Source organism: Centruroides sculpturatus, unplaced genomic scaffold (assembly GCF_000671375.1).
Source record: "Centruroides sculpturatus isolate CEXI.00-Female unplaced genomic scaffold, Cexi_2.0 scaffold624, whole genome shotgun sequence".
NCBI classification, from domain to species: domain Eukaryota; kingdom Metazoa; phylum Arthropoda; class Arachnida; order Scorpiones; family Buthidae; genus Centruroides; species Centruroides sculpturatus.
Genome location: NW_019384988.1, coordinates 385,572 through 403,483, shown reverse-complemented (window position 1 = coordinate 403,483; position 17,912 = coordinate 385,572). Strand labels below are relative to the sequence as shown.

At 29.8% G+C, this 17,912-nt stretch overlaps 1 protein-coding gene across 1 annotated transcript in view; it reads right to left on the bottom strand.

The window, feature by feature from the left end:
• The window catches only part of LOC111632950 (liprin-beta-1-like), a 77,858-nt gene that overhangs the window by 24,784 nt on the left and 35,162 nt on the right, over window positions 1-17,912 (bottom strand). The window contains exons 10-13 of the mRNA XM_023377471.1: window positions 10,274-10,556; window positions 8,699-8,816; window positions 5,990-6,115; window positions 5,614-5,761 (exon numbers count right to left, since the gene is read on the bottom strand). Of these exons, the coding sequence (XP_023233239.1) occupies window positions 5,614-5,761; window positions 5,990-6,115; window positions 8,699-8,816; window positions 10,274-10,556 (675 nt within the window). The remainder of the gene's footprint in view (window positions 1-5,613; window positions 5,762-5,989; window positions 6,116-8,698; window positions 8,817-10,273; window positions 10,557-17,912) is intronic.

The following is a 17,912-nucleotide window of genomic DNA, read 5'->3' as shown; positions in this document are numbered from 1 at the left end:
TTGCCTTAGTTTATAGTTACTTCGTTCATCAAATATTCCTTAACAATTTATTACAATGTTTATCTAAAGTATTAACTAGTACATTTATTTTTATTTATTATTTTCTATTACTAGGTCTGGCTTTTTTTTTGTATTGTATTTGTATCTGAATTATTTTTTTCAGTTATTTTTCTTGTTTTTCTGTTATTTTTTGTGTTTAAATTTATGTATTCTATTTAATGGAACGCCAATGTTCCTTTTTCTATCGTTAAGCCTGAGGATGGCCTATAGAGTAGGCCGAAAACATTAGTTTTTCAATAAAACTATCTCAGCAAAATAAAGGTGTAGTGTGATAAGTTAATTATTTGCTGAGCACGTTTGGTTTAATAAAATGAAAGACTCTATTGCCAAGTTCAATACCATCAGTGGGATCTTGGAAAAGTTGGTCTATTTCTAATAAATAAAAGTTAATTAAGGTGAAAGGAGGTCACCTTGGAATGCACCAAGAGATAACACTAGCAGAAGAGAGAGGAACTTGTCCTGTTTAATTTTTATATCATATGTTGAGAATAATTTTAATATTGTCAATAAAAATCATTCACCTGCACCTTTAGCTTTTAGATTGGCACCCTTGGATTATTACTTGTTCTAGTCTTTACAAAATTTTTTAAACAGTAAAACATTTACTTCAAATGAAGATGTAAAAATCACTTGGATTAGTTTTTGTATGCAAAGATCAAAACTTTTATGAACATGGAATCATGCTACTACCAGAAAGATGGCAACAGATATCTGATCAAAATAGTCAATATATAATTCAATAAAATATTTATATATTATAAGAAAATTGTTGTTTTTTCCAATGAGAAAAAATGAAATTACTTTCCGAACAACCCAATAAAAAGTATTTCATTTTAAAATCATATTCCTTAAGAAGAAAAGTAAAGTATATTGTAAACAGAATATTTATTGGGCTATAAATTTCAAATTGCAGACGTATAGATTGCCACTGTCATCTGTCTATCCATTATTTATCTTGAGAATAAAGTTAGATAGATGAAAATCAAGACCAGATATGGAAAGCTGGAAGCCCCGATTAACTATATGCAAAGAAGTCATAAGATTTCAATTCAAAATTTTCTCAAGAACAGAGTTAAATACATGAAAATTGAAACTAGATATGGAAAGCTTATTTTTAAATTAAAATGTGATTAAAAGTTGCAGCCTGGCATAGTGACTATGTTACAATAAGTAATTACTTGTTAAGTAGTATCTTATTGTAAATACTCAAGAATAATTTTTTCTGAGGATAAAAATTACAAATATATGTATCTATGAATAAGTGTTATCTTCCCATTCTCATAGAATGGTATTACTTTTGTTATGTCAATAAGATTTTCACAGTTAATAAAATTTATAAAATGTAAACAATTTTCAGATAAATAGTCAATTTTAAATTTAATGACAATTATAATAAATCAATTTTCAAGAAATTAACTGAATACAATATACACATTCAACTAAAACTGCATTTGGGATGTGTAATATAAAGAAGTTTGAGAAGAGAATGTAATCAATACAACAAAAAACACATTTGCAAAAGTTTGTCAATGCAATTCTGACAAACAATGAACCATAACAATAAGCAAGACATCTAGGAAAATCCTAGTTTAATTGCAAAATGATGAACATATGACAATTTCAGATATTGCATTAATATCAAATATAAGATGCAAGCTAAAGACTACTTGAAAGTCATAGTGGCCAATCAGCTTGTGAAGTGAAAAGCTGAAATGTCATCATGGCCATGAGAAGTGAGTTGTTCTGCTGTTACCCTGTCAGGCAAAAGAACAAGGGATACTATGTCTTTAAGTATATGAGGTTGAATATTTTCTCCATCGCATGTCGCTCCACATTGAATTTTTTCGATGTTAAGCCTAACGTTTTAGAAAAATAATAATTGTGTCTATTGTATCGTTCCAAATTACTTTACATTTTACACACACAAACTAGACATATTAGGAAATGTAAAAACAAAAAATTTTATTTCAGGAGTTAGTTTTACTGTAATAAATCTCAAAGAAAGGAACAATGCATAGTGAAACAGAACATTGTTCACAATGATAATGTGATTCTACTCACTTTTTGTTTGCTGAACATACTTTACAAACTCTGGTTGAATGTTTCTTTTTTTTTTCTATTGCTGGTATAAAACTAGGAAAATGCCATTCAGATAAACATAATGGATTTTTGTGTGATGGTCGACCGTGGTAGGCTACATGTTTGCTTGTGTGAAACTTCTCCATAACTTTTCTAATAACAGACATACGAAAATCAAGAAATTATATCTGTTTTTTTTTTTTTGTATGTTGGCTATACAAAACACAAGCATTATATAGTGTAATATCCATCATATGAAAAAACACTTTTTTATACCATTTTACTATTTTTCTCATGCATGGATAATTGTGTATCACTCCATCACACAGATCAATTCCACCGATATTTTGATTATATTCTAAAACACAATTCGGCGCCATTATTGTATCTCCTGATCTGTTATGTTTACTAGAATCTGAGAATTCGTTGTTACTCATCATACTTAGGCTGTGTACACATTAGGCGTTTTTAAACATGTGTTTTAAAGAACCAAGAGTTCTGCACAGGTGTACATACTCAAATGCGTGCTTCTGGCCAAGCATGTGTCAAATGCGCATTGATAGATTTTTGTTAGAACATGCGTTTCGCGGGCATCAGCTGCGCGCTTTAAGATATATGTGCTGCCATGTTGTTGTACATTTGATCGCGCGCTTTTGGGTAGAGTGGACGTATGTTGGCCGAAATGGAGAACGATCATTTCGATAATGATCTATTTATTGATGAAATCTAAAAGAGACCAGCCATCATCAAATGATTTTATAGATATTCTAAAAGAATTAAAAAATTTGGGTTCATATTATCTTAGTTTTGGATACAACGTCAGAAACATTCCATGTGTCAGTCTATCTTGTAATATTGGGTGCACCCCAAAATTCTCTTTGCCTCTGCCATCGTCTTTTATAGCGACGAAGGAGGAAGCACACACAAGCAATTACTTTCACATCCATTTCCAAACTGAGCAAGTGCTAACACTCCATTAAATGGTTGTCGAACGCCAAGCTAACGCACAGTGTGTACGCTGCTAACGCGCATTTAACACAACGCAAAACGCCTAATGTGCACACAGCCTTAGAATTGTCACATCCCTTTTATCTTTCCAACAAAACACATACAATTCATCTTTCTGACAGGTTATAAATTTTCCTTCCTTCAATTTATGATCAGGAAAATTGTGTGGCATTCCAATCCAATTTTTGTTCACAGTTCCACATATGAGGATCATCCCAGAAGTATCCAACCTAACATATAGACAGCGGTAGTTGTTTGAAAAAATTACTGTGTTCAAAAGTATCAACCTTATAAAGCTTAAGTTTGAAGTTTGAAGATGCTATGTTGTTTAATATTTGTTTGACAATCATCAATAGTGAATGATCTCAGTTAATTTGTAAACATGGAAAAAATTGGTCATCGTTATGTGATACAATACTTTCATTTGAAAGGTCTCAGTCCAACCAATATTAAACTCTGGGGAATCTACTCCCTCGTTTACAACAATAAAATATTGGGTGGCAGAGTTGAAATGAGGCCGTACGAGTTGCCAAGACAAATATCGCAGTGGTCGACCAAATGAGGTGACCATGCCTAAAATGGTATTGGATAACCATTGACTCAAAGTGCGAGAGCTAGCAGACATGGTAGGCATTTCAAAAACTGCTGTACATCACATTTTGACTGAAAATTTGGACATGAGAAAGCTGTGCGCAAGATGGGTGCCCTGTTTGTTCACAATGGAACAAAAACAGCATTGTGAGGACGTTTCAATTGAGTGTTTGGCAATGTTTCACAGCAATAAAGCCAAGTTTTTGCATCATTTCATAATCATGGATGAAACATGGGTCCATCACTTCATGCCTGAGATGAAAGAACAGTTGAAACAATGGACTGAAAGGGAAGAATCGGCTCCGAAGAAGGCGAAGACCTTGCCAGTGATGGCAAGGTCATGGCATCAGTTTTTTGGGATGTGTGTGAGATAATTTTCATTGATTATCTTCAAAAAGGAAAAATAATCAACGGCAAGTATTATGCGAACTTATTGCAGCACTTGGGTGATGAAATCAAGAAAAAACAGCCATATTTGGTGAAAAAAAAGTGTTGTTTTATCAAGACAATGCACTAGTTCACACCATTATCGTGGTGGCCAAAATCAATGAGTTAAGGTTTGAATTGCTTCCTCACGCACTCTATTCACCAGATTTAGCCCCCTTGGATTATTTTCTCTTTCCAAACTTGAAAAAATGGTTCGGTGGTAAAAGATTTGCCAACAATGAATCCACGCCTAAGTATGTACTTTACAATTGAAGATGTTTTTTCTACACCATTTTTTTCGAGTACGATGTCGAGCAACTGCTTTCTACTTTTATTGTCATGTTTGCATTTTACAGACAATAATCAAGCCTCAGGTGGTGATGATAAATGGAAAAGATATGCATTTTATATTGGAGAAAAATTATATCTACATATCACAATGAAAACTCAGGCAAAATTAATGAAGTTTGACAGGGAAATTCTAAATCATCTGAATTTTATCAAAAGGTATTTTTAATTAAAGTTTTATTATTAAACAACTTGTCATATTTAGCAGCCCAAAAATTCAACATGAATTTTATTGGACAATCCAATAACATAGTTTCATTCCTAGTATCCAGAAATAACAACATATGACCTATATAAATAACACTAAGTCCAATGTATTAATAATAAACCAAATGATTGATATAATTAAACAGGATATTTTTTGCTACTTTTAATAATTAGATATTAAGTAATTTGGTATTCAGGTACATAAAGAAAAGAATCAGTTCAGAACAGGATTCGAACCCACAACTCCCACTTATTGTGCAGTCATGTTGCCAGTTACACCATCCAGACCTCCAAGTAATTCTTCACTTCCAGTAATTCTTGATATAACCATCCATAGTTACTCACAGTGCCAACTGAAGACGACTTCTCTGCATAACCATGGATGTTATATCAAGAATTAAATGTGTCTGGAAGCAAAGAATCACTTGGAGGTCTGGATAGCATAACTGGCAATGCAACTGCACAATAAGCAAGAGTTGTGGGTTTGAATCCTGTTCCAAGCCAATTCTTTTCTCCCAGACTATTCTAAATTATTTAATAAATATTAAATTATTATAATTATTAATTTCAATAATAGATGGCATCTAATATCTTCCTCTAATACCAAATTATCTAATATCTAATTATTAATAGTAGCAAAAATAGCCCAATTAATTGTTTGGTTTATTATATGGCCTATACTAATAATTACTATTAATATACAGAGTATTAAATGCTGCTGATCAACAAAACAGATTCATTAAAATTATAAATAATAACAAACAATAACCATATTAAAATTAAAGACCAAGTATATCAGAAAAGCAGTTAACATTTATTCATTTGACCTTTAATTTTAAACTTAATCACCATACAGGAAAAAATTTTAAAAATCATATTAAAAGTTATTCATACTTTTTCTAATTCATTTGAGGTAGCTTTAAGTAACTGATCTCCACTTTTAATCCACCTTTTACACTCAGTGACATACATGTTTAAACCTAATCTGTGTAACCACTCAGATAACATTTGAGCATCCCATTGTGAAAATGGTGTATCATTTCTGAAAAAACAATTTGAAAAAACTAATCAACAAGGAACAGTTTTAAAGCTTCAAACTAAAATCATTTTAATTAATTAATTAAAAATAAAGTATTTATAACAATTAAATTGATTATATTAGGTATATAAACAATCTAATTTGCTTCTCTATATCTTGTTGAAAAACACTTAGAATGAAAATTTAACAATAAAAGTTTTTAATTTTAATTCGTTTAATTAAAAAATTTACGTTATATTTCCAGACTTTCTTGAATCGGTAGACCATCCAAGACGAGGCCCTGCAGTAGCTCTTATTCCACCTCTTTTCAGTTCCCCTTCTTGAATATCTAAACTTTGTGATCCTGTGCGTTTTAATCTAATAAATATAAGAAAATCAATAAGATCAATTTTCAAAAAATATACACACACACAAAGCAATTAACACAATCTAAACAAAAAATTAATAGTGAGATAAACTATTGTTTCTTCATTAATATGTTTTTATTGTAACATAAATTATACATAACTTTAACAATCTTTAAATCTTTTGTACAGAGGGGAAAAACCTAAACCAGATTTATTTTACACTTCTAATATTTATGTAACTAAATACAGTTCATTTTCTGTCCAAACATGTACTAAAAATTAAGTCAAAGCATTAGCAAGTTAATAATATTGTTTCGGGGATCCCTGAAACAATATTACCCACTTGCTAAATTAATGAATTGAATGTAAAACAAAAAAGAATTTAAAAAGTATTGCATGCACTTGTCTAGTAACCTAGGACATTGTCGCTATGCCCCACTGTATCTTAAAAACAAAATCATAGACCCATGATTTTTATTACATTTTTAATTTCCTCATCTAATATTATGTAAGATGACAAAGTTTAATCAAAACTAACTGGTCAAATTTTGTGAATAAACTCAATTCCTTAACCCCTCAGTCTCCATTGACGTATATATACGTCAAGCCTACATAGCGTTACGAAAAATGTGGTCCTTAAGGCCATTTTTGAAAAAAAAATTTTTTTTTGAATTTTTGGAATGTTTTTTAAATCCCCAAATTTTTTCAAAATTTTTTTTCTGCGCAAAAAACTTTTATCGCGATTTTAATGAGCCTATGTGAAGGCTCGATTAAGGCTTAATTGTTTTTTAATGGGAGTTTTTTATCAATTTTATTTCATGGTTCCTAAGTTGTAGCGCACAGATTTTCATTCGGTAAAGTTATTTAAAGTTAGTTTCTGATGTCAAAAATGACCTCCAATGGTTTTTTAATTTTTTTAATAAATATATTTTTTTTAATATAAAATTAATTAATTAGGGGGGGTCGGAAATCGCAATAAAAGTTTGAATTTTTAAAAAATATTTAAAAATTTCCGCGTCACTTATATTCACCCTACTTTAAACCCTTGTCCTCCCGAGACGTCTATGAGAATGTCCCGGGAAATTGGACTCCAGCTGTGTTCAAGGTCACCCAGCTGTGTAAACAATGACTCATCAGTGTTAAATTTCACAGAAAGGCTAAACAAAGGAAAATAAAATTTGAAGGTTTTTCTTCAAAATTAACACATTTCTTTCGTTTTTTTTTCAGTTTTAAGTATTTTTAATGTATTTTAATATTAATCTTATATCAATTTAATTAATGATCGGGAATGAAGGGGTTAAACCATATAGAAGAAACTTTGCTAATGCTCTGCCTCAATAAATCTTCCAATAATGATGTGTAGTGTTAACAGCAATTATTTTATTATTAAAAAATATTCATCTGAATATAATTGTTACCTATAATTAATTCCTGTACATTTTTCTTTTTTAATAATAATAAAATGAACATTGATTATTACATTAATTATAATCTTTTTGTATCAAATGATGAGAATAATTCTTTACAATGATCATCTTTTTGTACTAAATAAAATATAATGCAGACAACATTAAAAATATGACTTATTTGATTAAAATCATTAAAATTAAGTCTTAAAAACTGATATATATTTCTTTAGTTCATTCAATTTCTTAATTTGTAGTTTTCTATCCTCATCATCATTTAAATTATTATTAATCATCAATATAATCATGGATTAAATATTAAAAGAAACTTTAGGTAATTAGCTATAATAGTTGAGTTGAAATTAAGGCTGATGAGAAGAAACAACTAATAAATACCTTTAATAAATATACAAAAACTATAAATATGACTTTTTACAAAGGTAAAAACCTTTGTAAATATACCTTTGTAAAAAGTCGTGTTTATAATTTTTGTGTATTTATTAAATGTAAATAATGCCGGCCATGTTCTTTTTATTATTCTTTATCTAATAAATACCTGTTTATCTGAATATAATGATATGTATTACCAAACCTCTGATTACAATAAGTAAAGTTTTATACATTTATTTTAGTCCAGATATTAATTTTGAACATTTAAAACTATTGATTATTTAAAACATTTTATTATTGTCAGTAAAATATTTCATATTTTTCTAACAATAATTTTTCATATTTTACTAACAATAATCAATTGTTTTTATAAGAATTTGGAATTAGACAATAATAGCAACAAAAATTTACTACATCTGAAAGTTTTATATATATTACTAATAATATATAAACAAGTTCTGCTGTTTACAAAGTTATAATCACTCATCAATGTGCAACATGAGTAATCTGCAGGAGCTGTAGAATTGTGACTGCTAGGTAGGAGTGAAAATGGATATACATTTATCAAATGTAGGAAGAATTTGAGTACCAGTTGGATATGTATTGCATGATACAAGGTGCATACATTGAGAAATTGTAATGGACAAATGTGAAACTTTGACAGTTGTCCAATGTACATTATAATTTTCTCAATTACAATCTCAGATAATAATTTACATAAAACACAATAATTTAAAATGGTTGGATTCTTTATTGGAAGATCCTGCATTTTTTTTTATAATTGAATTAATACTTACTTTCCTAAAATTTTTTTAATGCCTTTATTTTTTTCTTTATCCTGTTTCAAAGCAAATAATGGTGATCCTTGTAATAATGAACTGGATCTTAATGATTCTTGTGATGTTTCTGGTTGAGCTGAAAATATATTTTGTAACATTAAGTTTTAAATTATAAATCATAGCAATGATGAAAACTTTTTAATTAGTTTATCATTCAATAAGAAAATATAGATGCTTTAATATTTATATACACAATTATTAAAAAAATGAATAGCTAAATTACCTGAATAAACTGAAAATAACATGAATTAAATTATAATTTTTAAAAGAAACTGAATATTTCCCTAATATAAGTAATTAGGTTAATAAATTAGAACATAATTTATGACTAGCACCATAAAATTTATTTATAATTAAAAATTAAACATTATGTTTGTTTTTGCTGATTTTTAACTGAATATTTCAAACCGAAATACTGTTTTTAAAACAGAAACAGAATAATTAGTTGTGACAAGTTATTGTAATTTTACGGAAAGACAATGTTAATAAAAAATATTTTGGATGGTGCAGAGTGCTTGGAGATGTGCAACCAAATTTAAAGAGGTTAAAAAAAAATTAACAAACCAAAGTGCAAAAAAGACAGACAGACTAACATGAAACATTACTTTAAATAATTTTTAATGTCATAAAATTCCATTTTCTTTAATAAAAATTTCATACTATTTCTTAACATTTGTTTTATAAAGGAGACCTCCCACTGGCCTTCAGGCAATGAACATAGACTAGACTCTTCCTTACAGTCTATTGAATAAATATGTATAAATATATGAAATGATTTCTCTGTTAAATATAACAGAATATATGTTATACTGATTGTGTTGAGTTTTATATCATTATTATGAGTTTTTTCCATTTTCTACAAACAGAATAGAAAGTATAATTATGTATCATCATGTTGATTTAGGTGGAAAAGATTGTGCATACAAAAATTAAACCTGCAGCTTATGTTGTTTGATTTTTTAGCAATAAAGTAATAATTTGAGCAATAAGAATTTATTTTTACTATTATAAATTAAAAATGTAAATAACTTCTAATTTAAACATTAAGTTTTGTATACTTCTTATTGTTAAAATATGAAAAATTCTTATAAAGCACTCTCTTCATAAAAATACAAAAACAAAAATTGAAAATGATAGTTAATGGATTCAAACTACCAAATTCTTTTGGAAACTTTTTAGCTTGAAGTTGCTGACTGGTTATTTCTTAATGACAAGTGCAGTTACAATTGCCAGTCTGAACCTACACTATTAAATTTCTATATTTTGCAATGATTATTAGTTTATTACACATTTAATTCAGTGTACTTTCTATATTCTATATGTAAAAATCTAAAATGATAATTAGTAGAATATTTAAGTATTAAATAATTAATATTAAAAATGATCATAGAAGAACCCAATATAATATGAAAAATGAATCATATAATGATTTATCTATAAAAGAATGGTGATGAAATGATGATGATAAATCCAAAGGATATGAAATCATGCATTGAAGAAAGCAAAAGGTGCAAATAGAAAAAGACCCTTCACCTAGCTCAGGTGCACTGGAACTGTGCTTTCCCTTTCTTAATTTAAAAAATCCTTTACCAAAGGAAGCACCTGATCCCTTGTTTCGGAAATGACGATAATTCTCAAGCCCCTGATGAAGATTTTGTACTGACTGCGATTGGGGCTGACCTTGCAATGCTTGATGTTCTAATAATGATGTTCCATTATTACAAGATGCATTTTCTATTTGATTTTGGATCTGCTGCATTAACTGTGTTCCATGCTGTCTAGGTATAGTAACATAGTTCCTTTTTGCGGGAGGAGTCTAAAAACAGAACAGAATATAATTAATTTTGAAACAATTAAGAACAAATCAAGAAAATAATTTTAAATATTGTTTAATTANATTACTTGTTCTAGTCTTTACAAAATTTTTTAAACAGTAAAACATTTACTTCAAATGAAGATGTAAAAATCACTTGGATTAGTTTTTGTATGCAAAGATCAAAACTTTTATGAACATGGAATCATGCTACTACCAGAAAGATGGCAACAGATATCTGATCAAAATAGTCAATATATAATTCAATAAAATATTTATATATTATAAGAAAATTGTTGTTTTTTCCAATGAGAAAAAATGAAATTACTTTCCGAACAACCCAATAAAAAGTATTTCATTTTAAAATCATATTCCTTAAGAAGAAAAGTAAAGTATATTGTAAACAGAATATTTATTGGGCTATAAATTTCAAATTGCAGACGTATAGATTGCCACTGTCATCTGTCTATCCATTATTTATCTTGAGAATAAAGTTAGATAGATGAAAATCAAGACCAGATATGGAAAGCTGGAAGCCCCGATTAACTATATGCAAAGAAGTCATAAGATTTCAATTCAAAATTTTCTCAAGAACAGAGTTAAATACATGAAAATTGAAACTAGATATGGAAAGCTTATTTTTAAATTAAAATGTGATTAAAAGTTGCAGCCTGGCATAGTGACTATGTTACAATAAGTAATTACTTGTTAAGTAGTATCTTATTGTAAATACTCAAGAATAATTTTTTCTGAGGATAAAAATTACAAATATATGTATCTATGAATAAGTGTTATCTTCCCATTCTCATAGAATGGTATTACTTTTGTTATGTCAATAAGATTTTCACAGTTAATAAAATTTATAAAATGTAAACAATTTTCAGATAAATAGTCAATTTTAAATTTAATGACAATTATAATAAATCAATTTTCAAGAAATTAACTGAATACAATATACACATTCAACTAAAACTGCATTTGGGATGTGTAATATAAAGAAGTTTGAGAAGAGAATGTAATCAATACAACAAAAAACACATTTGCAAAAGTTTGTCAATGCAATTCTGACAAACAATGAACCATAACAATAAGCAAGACATCTAGGAAAATCCTAGTTTAATTGCAAAATGATGAACATATGACAATTTCAGATATTGCATTAATATCAAATATAAGATGCAAGCTAAAGACTACTTGAAAGTCATAGTGGCCAATCAGCTTGTGAAGTGAAAAGCTGAAATGTCATCATGGCCATGAGAAGTGAGTTGTTCTGCTGTTACCCTGTCAGGCAAAAGAACAAGGGATACTATGTCTTTAAGTATATGAGGTTGAATATTTTCTCCATCGCATGTCGCTCCACATTGAATTTTTTCGATGTTAAGCCTAACGTTTTAGAAAAATAATAATTGTGTCTATTGTATCGTTCCAAATTACTTTACATTTTACACACACAAACTAGACATATTAGGAAATGTAAAAACAAAAAATTTTATTTCAGGAGTTAGTTTTACTGTAATAAATCTCAAAGAAAGGAACAATGCATAGTGAAACAGAACATTGTTCACAATGATAATGTGATTCTACTCACTTTTTGTTTGCTGAACATACTTTACAAACTCTGGTTGAATGTTTCTTTTTTTTTTCTATTGCTGGTATAAAACTAGGAAAATGCCATTCAGATAAACATAATGGATTTTTGTGTGATGGTCGACCGTGGTAGGCTACATGTTTGCTTGTGTGAAACTTCTCCATAACTTTTCTAATAACAGACATACGAAAATCAAGAAATTATATCTGTTTTTTTTTTTTTTTGTATGTTGGCTATACAAAACACAAGCATTATATAGTGTAATATCCATCATATGAAAAAACACTTTTTTATACCATTTTACTATTTTTCTCATGCATGGATAATTGTGTATCACTCCATCACACAGATCAATTCCACCGATATTTTGATTATATTCTAAAACACAATTCGGCGCCATTATTGTATCTCCTGATCTGTTATGTTTACTAGAATCTGAGAATTCGTTGTTACTCATCATACTTAGGCTGTGTACACATTAGGCGTTTTTAAACATGTGTTTTAAAGAACCAAGAGTTCTGCACAGGTGTACATACTCAAATGCGTGCTTCTGGCCAAGCATGTGTCAAATGCGCATTGATAGATTTTTGTTAGAACATGCGTTTCGCGGGCATCAGCTGCGCGCTTTAAGATATATGTGCTGCCATGTTGTTGTACATTTGATCGCGCGCTTTTGGGTAGAGTGGACGTATGTTGGCCGAAATGGAGAACGATCATTTCGATAATGATCTATTTATTGATGAAATCTAAAAGAGACCAGCCATCATCAAATGATTTTATAGATATTCTAAAAGAATTAAAAAATTTGGGTTCATATTATCTTAGTTTTGGATACAACGTCAGAAACATTCCATGTGTCAGTCTATCTTGTAATATTGGGTGCACCCCAAAATTCTCTTTGCCTCTGCCATCGTCTTTTATAGCGACGATGGAGGAGGCGCACACAAGCAATTACTTTCACATCCATTTCCAAACTGAGCAAGTGCTAACACTCCATTAAATGGTTGTCGAACGCCAAGCTAACGCACAGTGTGTACGCTGCTAACGCGCATTTAACACAACGCAAAACGCCTAATGTGCACACAGCCTTAGAATTGTCACATCCCTTTTATCTTTCCAACAAAACACATACAATTCATCTTTCTGACAGGTTATAAATTTTCCTTCCTTCAATTTATGATCAGGAAAATTGTGTGGCATTCCAATCCAATTTTTGTTCACAGTTCCACATATGAGGATCATCCCAGAAGTATCCAACCTAACATATAGACAGCGGTAGTTGTTTGAAAAAATTACTGTGTTCAAAAGTATCAACCTTATAAAGCTTAAGTTTGAAGTTTGAAGATGCTATGTTGTTTAATATTTGTTTGACAATCATCAATAGTGAATGATCTCAGTTAATTTGTAAACATGGAAAAAATTGGTCATCGTTATGTGATACAATACTTTCATTTGAAAGGTCTCAGTCCAACCAATATTAAACTCTGGGGAATCTACTCCCTCGTTTACAACAATAAAATATTGGGTGGCAGAGTTGAAATGAGGCCGTACGAGTTGCCAAGACAAATATCGCAGTGGTCGACCAAATGAGGTGACCATGCCTAAAATGGTATTGGATAACCATTGACTCAAAGTGCGAGAGCTAGCAGACATGGTAGGCATTTCAAAAACTGCTGTACATCACATTTTGACTGAAAATTTGGACATGAGAAAGCTGTGCGCAAGATGGGTGCCCTGTTTGTTCACAATGGAACAAAAACAGCATTGTGAGGACGTTTCAATTGAGTGTTTGGCAATGTTTCACAGCAATAAAGCCAAGTTTTTGCATCATTTCATAATCATGGATGAAACATGGGTCCATCACTTCATGCCTGAGATGAAAGAACAGTTGAAACAATGGACTGAAAGGGAAGAATCGGCTCCGAAGAAGGCGAAGACCTTGCCAGTGATGGCAAGGTCATGGCATCAGTTTTTTGGGATGTGTGTGAGATAATTTTCATTGATTATCTTCAAAAAGGAAAAATAATCAACGGCAAGTATTATGCGAACTTATTGCAGCACTTGGGTGATGAAATCAAGAAAAAACAGCCATATTTGGTGAAAAAAAAGTGTTGTTTTATCAAGACAATGCACTAGTTCACACCATTATCGTGGTGGCCAAAATCAATGAGTTAAGGTTTGAATTGCTTCCTCACGCACTCTATTCACCAGATTTAGCCCCCTTGGATTATTTTCTCTTTCCAAACTTGAAAAAATGGTTCGGTGGTAAAAGATTTGCCAACAATGAATCCACGCCTAAGTATGTACTTTACAATTGAAGATGTTTTTTCTACACCATTTTTTTCGAGTACGATGTCGAGCAACTGCTTTCTACTTTTATTGTCATGTTTGCATTTTACAGACAATAATCAAGCCTCAGGTGGTGATGATAAATGGAAAAGATATGCATTTTATATTGGAGAAAAATTATATCTACATATCACAATGAAAACTCAGGCAAAATTAATGAAGTTTGACAGGGAAATTCTAAATCATCTGAATTTTATCAAAAGGTATTTTTAATTAAAGTTTTATTATTAAACAACTTGTCATATTTAGCAGCCCAAAAATTCAACATGAATTTTATTGGACAATCCAATAACATAGTTTCATTCCTAGTATCCAGAAATAACAACATATGACCTATATAAATAACACTAAGTCCAATGTATTAATAATAAACCAAATGATTGATATAATTAAACAGGATATTTTTTGCTACTTTTAATAATTAGATATTAAGTAATTTGGTATTCAGGTACATAAAGAAAAGAATCAGTTCAGAACAGGATTCGAACCCACAACTCCCACTTATTGTGCAGTCATGTTGCCAGTTACACCATCCAGACCTCCAAGTAATTCTTCACTTCCAGTAATTCTTGATATAACCATCCATAGTTACTCACAGTGCCAACTGAAGACGACTTCTCTGCATAACCATGGATGTTATATCAAGAATTAAATGTGTCTGGAAGCAAAGAATCACTTGGAGGTCTGGATAGCATAACTGGCAATGCAACTGCACAATAAGCAAGAGTTGTGGGTTTGAATCCTGTTCCAAGCCAATTCTTTTCTCCCAGACTATTCTAAATTATTTAATAAATATTAAATTACTAGCAGGTGGGCCCAGCATTGCTCGGGCAAAAGTAACGATAACTAAGATAAAGATTATTACGTTACAGTCAACCTTACCCGTTTTCACAGAATGCAAGAATTGGGTCCCCTTATTTCCAGACTAATTAGAGAATTTTTAGATGGTTCTAAAAATATGTTTGATTTCCCGCAAAAACAAAAAAACTGCATCTGCGCCTGTAAATCTTGCACGTCGCTTTCTCTTAACAATTCCATTGTTATGTAACACTTCCATTGTTACTTAAAACTTCCATTGTTATTTAACACTTCCATTGTTGATGGAAGTGTTAAGCCTTAATCTTGTCTTTCTCCCCCTGGGGGAATTTCGAAAAATCCCTTCTTAGTGTGCGTTCTCGTGACGTACCCTAACTGTGTACCAAACTTCAATTTTCAACTCCTAACCGTTTGGGCTGTGCGCTTATTATTATTATTATTATTACTATTATTATCAACCCATCTTGATTATATTATAGATTATAATTATTAATTTCAATAATAGATGGCATCTAATATCTTCCTCTAATACCAAATTATCTAATATCTAATTATTAATAGTAGCAAAAATAGCCCAATTAATTGTTTGGTTTATTATATGGCCTATACTAATAATTACTATTAATATACAGAGTATTAAATGCTGCTGATCAACAAAACAGATTCATTAAAATTATAAATAATAACAAACAATAACCATATTAAAATTAAAGACCAAGTATATCAGAAAAGCAGTTAACATTTATTCATTTGACCTTTAATTTTAAACTTAATCACCATACAGGAAAAAATTTTAAAAATCATATTAAAAGTTATTCATACTTTTTCTAATTCATTTGAGGTAGCTTTAAGTAACTGATCTCCACTTTTAATCCACCTTTTACACTCAGTGACATACATGTTTAAACCTAATCTGTGTAACCACTCAGATAACATTTGAGCATCCCATTGTGAAAATGGTGTATCATTTCTGAAAAAACAATTTGAAAAAACTAATCAACAAGGAACAGTTTTAAAGCTTCAAACTAAAATCATTTTAATTAATTAATTAAAAATAAAGTATTTATAACAATTAAATTGATTATATTAGGTATATAAACAATCTAATTTGCTTCTCTATATCTTGTTGAAAAACACTTAGAATGAAAATTTAACAATAAAAGTTTTTAATTTTAATTCGTTTAATTAAAAAATTTACGTTATATTTCCAGACTTTCTTGAATCGGTAGACCATCCAAGACGAGGCCCTGCAGTAGCTCTTATTCCACCTCTTTTCAGTTCCCCTTCTTGAATATCTAAACTTTGTGATCCTGTGCGTTTTAATCTAATAAATATAAGAAAATCAATAAGATCAATTTTCAAAAAATATACACACACACAAAGCAATTAACACAATCTAAACAAAAAATTAATAGTGAGATAAACTATTGTTTCTTCATTAATATGTTTTTATTGTAACATAAATTATACATAACTTTAACAATCTTTAAATCTTTTGTACAGAGGGGAAAAACCTAAACCAGATTTATTTTACACTTCTAATATTTATGTAACTAAATACAGTTCATTTTCTGTCCAAACATGTACTAAAAATTAAGTCAAAGCATTAGCAAGTTAATAATATTGTTTCGGGGATCCCTGAAACAATATTACCCACTTGCTAAATTAATGAATTGAATGTAAAACAAAAAAGAATTTAAAAAGTATTGCATGCACTTGTCTAGTAACCTAGGACATTGTCGCTATGCCCCACTGTATCTTAAAAACAAAATCATAGACCCATGATTTTTATTACATTTTTAATTTCCTCATCTAATATTATGTAAGATGACAAAGTTTAATCAAAACTAACTGGTCAAATTTTGTGAATAAACTCAATTCCTTAACCCCTCAGTCTCCATTGACGTATATATACGTCAAGCCTACATAGCGTTACGAAAAATGTGGTCCTTAAGGCCATTTTTGAAAAAAAAATTTTTTTTTGAATTTTTGGAATGTTTTTTAAATCCCCAAATTTTTTCAAAATTTTTTTTCTGCGCAAAAAACTTTTATCGCGATTTTAATGAGCCTATGTGAAGGCTCGATTAAGGCTTAATTGTTTTTTAATGGGAGTTTTTTATCAATTTTATTTCATGGTTCCTAAGTTGTAGCGCACAGATTTTCATTCGGTAAAGTTATTTAAAGTTAGTTTCTGATGTCAAAAATGACCTCCAATGGTTTTTTAATTTTTTTAATAAATATATTTTTTTTAATATAAAATTAATTAATTAGGGGGGGTCGGAAATCGCAATAAAAGTTTGAATTTTTAAAAAATATTTAAAAATTTCCGTGTCGCTTATATTCACCCTACTTTAAACCCTTGTCCTCCCGAGACGTCTATGAGAATGTCCCGGGAAATCGGACTCCAGCTGTGTTCAAGGTCACCCAGCTGTGTAAACAATGACTCATCGGTGTTACATTTCACAGACAGGCGAAACAAAGGAAAATAAAATTTAAAGCTTTTTCTTCAAAATAAACGCATTTCTTTCGTTTTTTTTCTGTTTTAAGTATTTTTTACGTTTAATTGAAATCTATATAAAAAATGTCAATGTCCTTAAGGAGTTAAT